The sequence below is a fragment of the Tigriopus californicus genome, chromosome 10, assembly GCF_007210705.1.
Source record: "Tigriopus californicus strain San Diego chromosome 10, Tcal_SD_v2.1, whole genome shotgun sequence".
Classification (NCBI taxonomy): domain Eukaryota; kingdom Metazoa; phylum Arthropoda; class Copepoda; order Harpacticoida; family Harpacticidae; genus Tigriopus; species Tigriopus californicus.
In genome coordinates, this window is record NC_081449.1 from 8,609,148 (window position 1) to 8,614,036 (window position 4,889).

Consider the following 4,889-nt stretch of genomic DNA (forward strand, 5'->3'; position numbering starts at 1 on the left):
CACGAGGGGGACCTTGGGGTGGAACCATCCTCCGATCCGCTTTATCCTCTCATGCTGAAGGAACAATTACCGCGTCTCTTGGACGCATTGGGGACGCGATCTACTAGCTCGTTGAATCGCGCATTTGCAGGGAATCCGGCGCTTTTGACCGAGTGTGTCAACTATTTCCGAAACCAACCACATCAACAAGCTCATCCCTTGTTCCCAAAATTCGTGATATCTAGTGATTTATTTCGACGTCGATTTCGAAGTTCATCGTAGCATTAAATTCCGCTCTGCATCATTCACCAAATTTGCCGTTCATTTCCGTTGCCGCTTCTGGGATCGTTGTTCTCGCTTAGCCTTCGAGCCTTCGTGCCGCATGCGCTTGACATTTTTACGGCTTACGTCGAAAATATTCTTTCCCTTTTTGCGCTTGTCATCACCGCCTTCATTGGGCTCGGCATCGTGAACGGTCCTGATCTTCTTCATTTTGCGACTCCGTTTGGATTCCCGCGTAAGATATTGGCTCTCTTGGAAGAGCTTCTTGTCCTCCTCCGTTTCGAAAGTGGGCCCCTTCTTGCGTTTTTTCTTCAACATAGGTAGGGCGTGACCGGCTTTGCCCACTTTGAAAGTGCGTTCCGGCTCCGGCCCTGTCTTGAGTTCATTTTCCATGCGATTGGCTTTGTTTTCCAGGCTGGCAATCTCACGCTCGGCTTGCTCTTCTTCCATGACGGTCTTGACCTGCTCGGCCATGCCCTTGATCTTGTTCATGTACTTATCCACAATAGTGACCGGTATGACGCGGTTCTTCACCGGATCCCTCGCACTTCGAATGATCTCCTTGACCATTTTACGGTGCTCTTCGTCAGCCAAAGATATGGACCGACCAATACGACCTAGAATAATCAACCCGAATGATTAAAAAAAGGCCCCTGACGCAGACTTAGATTCACTTCCTAAATATATCAAATTACCCGCCCGCGCCGTTCGGCCCACTCGATGGATATATTGTTCCACGGTGTTGGGTAACTCGTAGTTAATGACGGTCTTCACTCCCGTAATATCCAAACCGCGAGCGGCCACGTCCGTAGTAAGGAGAATATCCACCTCCTCCTCTTTGAATTGCTTCAAGGCATACAATCGGTTGGCTTGAGACATGTTGCCGTGGAGTTGAGCCACTCGCAATCCCAATAATCCCAAGAGAATGTGCAGCCGATGGCATTCTCGCTTGGTCCGGACAAAGACCATGGTGTGATCTCGGAAGGTCCGACAGACCAACGAGGCCAAGACGGCTTCACGGAGGTGGCACTTGTTTTGTCGCAGCCGAACGAATTCTTGTCGAAGATTCCACGTGACCTCACGGTTCGAATCGACAAACACTTTGACGGGCTTCTTGAGCGAGACGGCGGCCAGATCTTTGACCTGATCCGTCATGGTGGCTGAGAACAAGAGCGTCTGTCGCGTGGGACAGCACGACTTCACGATCTCCTTCATCTGCTCGAGGAAGCACTCGTCCAGCATGCGATCCGCCTCGTCCAAGATAAGCACCTCAATGCTGTCCAAGGTGAAAGAGGGCGTGTTCTGAAGATGATCGATCAGTCGACCCGGGGTAGCCACCACAACGTCCGGACTTTTACGCAGGGACGATTCTTGCATTTTCAAATCCAACCCGCCTACAGAGAGGCCGAAGCTGATGGTGGTGAATTCAGCCAGTTGCTTGGACACTTGAAACACTTGCACTCCCAATTCGCGCGTAGGCACCAGGATGAGCACGCGGGTCACGCAGTTTTCCTTCGGGCGGTACAATAATCGCTCCAAAATGGGCAGCATATAAGCCGCCGTTTTACCCGTACCGGTGGCCGCGCACCCACAAATGTCGCGCCCTGCCAAAGCCAGGGGAATGGTGGCCTTTTGGATGGGTGTGGGGTGAATGAAGTGCAGAGCTTCGGTGGCTTTGAGTAACGGTCGCGACAGATTCATGGTGTGAAATGAGGCCGCACTCATGTCCTCGTCGTTGGTCAGGCACACTTGATCGTCAAAGACCTGCCGTTGATCGTCATCGTCATCCACTTGATCCTCCTCTTCTTCCGACCCTGCCTGCTCTTCCTGATCCAACCCCGGGGGCGGTTCCGCGCGCGTCTGGGCTTTGACTCGCTTGCGTGCCTTTCGGCGTGCATCACCCTTCTTCATATTGAGATCGTCGACCACCAACTCGTCGTCTGAAAGCACAATCACGTCCTCAGAGTGCGGGTCATCAGTGGAGGTCTGCATTCGTTGGCGGACTTGGGCGATTTTGGCGTTTAACGTGGTGCGGGACTTCTTTTTAAGATAACTGGCCACTTCTGACCACGTATCCTTCATGTAATCGGCTTGATTGTCCACAAAGTCGAAGTCCCCCTCGAAGTCTTGACGACCGGGAGCCGACTGACCCTTGAGGGGCTCGATGCGATTCACCTTTTGTGGCACGGCCTCGTCCTCGTCGGCCGAATTCTCGGAGGACAAATAGTCCACGGTATCCGTCTCTTCCAGCGTCTTGACCAGATCCATGGCGATCATTGAGCTACAGAGCACAGAACTTCTAACTAAGAAGCCGATACGAGGGCACGGAACTTATTCCCAGTGAGTTCACTTGAAGGACGAACTTGACTAAATGCTTTCAACCTTCGAGGCGTTCAGCCATTCAGTGACAAAAACAAAACAACGTGGTGGACCAACAAATCATCTGTTTACCACAGAGTATGTGCCAAGAGCAGGGATGGGAGCCAGCAGACACACCTGCGTTTACAGCAGATGAGTCACAGGTTGAAAGTAGGGTTGTTACCGTGCGGAATCTGAAAATTAATACGCCGTGCAGTTTGTTTGATATGGTTCCATTTGAAAGCACTGGAAGGACATGAGAAAGTAAGTAAGGCCTTCTTCCATTGGGTTTGGACCAAACCTGTATTGCAGTACCAGGATCCATGAGGCAATCAAAAAAGTGATTTTGCTTTTTGTGTTGCACATATCAAATTGTTGGCCGCCAAAGCTCCAAGTTGAAATCAAGCAATACTGAATCCACCCGGAGAAGGCCAATGGACGTGAAGTAGGAGATGATAGGTGGTCACCAGAATGAATAGAGCCTCTGAGTCCTGCAGGACACATATTGAAAGTGGAACTCCCCACAATTGGACTCTGAGGAATAACTGCATTTGGTCCACCCTATGGAATGCTATTGAGAAATCCACATCTGCACACTCTCCTCTTATTACTGATGTTGTAATGCACAATTTCATAGAGGAGAGTCCCTGCTGTGGTAGTATAGAGGCTTCTCTGGAAACCATATTGGAACCTCAGAAGGAGATCCCCATCCTTGTCCAATCTGGAAAATGGGTAGCTAACAGGGTGGGCAATAATGCTGGGGCAAGTCCGCACTGAAGTCCAAGTGCACTGGAGTCTTTTACTCCATTTTGGAAAAATTGGCCGGACTCAAGTCTTTTAGAGAGGAACAAGTCCGGACTTGTCAAAAAACAATATTTTTGCATAGAATTTTGCAGGAGAAGTCTTTTTGCTATACCTGACTCTAGTAAAAGACTCAATTCCTCTGCCAGACTCAAGTCCGGCAAAAAGTCAACAAATAATTGGACTCATGTGAGTCCAACTTTTGTTGGACTTGCCCCAGCACTAGTTGACATCATCTCTTAGGAAGGGGTTTCTCCAGGCCAATGGTCCAATGATTATCTGGAATGTCACTGGGTCTTTTAGATGGATGAAGATGATTGATAATTCCATTGATTCTGGTAGAAAGAAAATGGTTTACAGAGCGTGGCAGAGGATAACTTGAATGATAGGTTGAATTTTATTATGTAGGTGTTGTCCTAAAATAATGAAAAGTTTACTAGACATATCCAATTGAAAGTAGGTAAACCTTTTCATATATGTGGCTGGATATGTCACATGTTATGTTCTGAGATAGTATCACAATGCTAACTCTGTACAAGTTGATTGTTAGCGTATCTTGAGTAAGCGTGTGTCTTAACAATGCTTTTCACCATTATTGATGACACCTTTTACAATTGTGCTGACCACTTTTTCCAACAACTTAAGTCCCGCAAGCTTACCAGCATTTTCAATGTTGTCTTTAGATTTCAATCTCATTAAATGACGGCTTATTTGTGCAATAATTGCAAGACTGGTTTTCTGGGTAATTAAGAACCACGAGATATAGTCTTGATTTGTATTTTTAGCTCATAAGTGGACAGGAATTTCACACATTGCAAGTGAATCATTAATATCCACTCAATGCGCCATCACACCAATCAAATGAAAGTGCTCTCTCATTCTATTTTGGTACATTCCATGATTTTGGATAATTGTTTAGTAGAAAACACTCTTTGCTTTCTTTTCCATGTAGTACTTTTTAGTTTGGCAGTCATCGAGTCAGATAAACGTTATTCTCCACCAATTAGTTGGCGTTGTTCACTTTTAAAATTTGTAGCAAAGTGTCAAAAGGTTTAGATAGAGACTTTATGGGTTGTTAATATCGTTTTAGGTAAGGTTTGATCAGGTTAGGTTAGGTTAGGTTAGGGTTGATTAGTTTAGGTTAAGTTTAAAAAAGTAGCACCGCCAACTAATCAGTGGAGAATAACGTTTACCTCGAAGGCAATGCCGGCAATGCTACTGATGGGAAAAGGGCAAGTAGCAAGTCATCACAGACACCCAAGTACTACTTGTTTACAAGCAAAGCTTGGCCAAGTACTAGAACTTGGGCAAGATTAACACAAACAGAGATCCGCTGCTAACGTAGGGAGCCCAGACGGTTAGCTGAGGAAAACCGCAAAATCAGGATTTTTTGTGCGTAGCTAAAGTCAGATTGCCAGAAACAAACCAGTCATTGAACCAAAGCCACGTTACTGCCTCACTGTTGGTGC

General features: G+C 47.0%; 1 protein-coding gene across 1 annotated transcript; it reads right to left on the reverse strand.

The window, feature by feature from the left end:
• Positions 1-210: 210 nt before the first annotated feature.
• On the reverse strand, positions 211-2,701 carry LOC131889580 (probable ATP-dependent RNA helicase DDX27). The gene is made up of 2 exons (XM_059238716.1): positions 957-2,701; positions 211-878 (listed from the first exon to the last, which is right to left on the reverse strand). The coding sequence occupies exons 1-2, from the start codon at positions 2,536-2,538 to the stop codon at positions 301-303; spliced, it is 2,160 nt and encodes a 719-aa protein (XP_059094699.1). The 5' UTR covers positions 2,539-2,701; the 3' UTR covers positions 211-300.
• Positions 2,702-4,889: the final 2,188 nt, after the last annotated feature.

What these genes read in the sequence shown, in the direction of transcription:
- LOC131889580 (XM_059238716.1), bottom strand. Translation starts at nt 2,538, where the DNA reads ATGATCGCCATGGATCTGGTCAAGACGCTGGAAGAGACGGATACCGTG. An exon ending in GGGCCGAACGGCGCGGGCGG is followed by an intron (nt 879 to 956) that starts GTAATTTGATAT and finishes TGATTATTCTAG; the next exon opens with GTCGTATTGGTCGGTCCATA.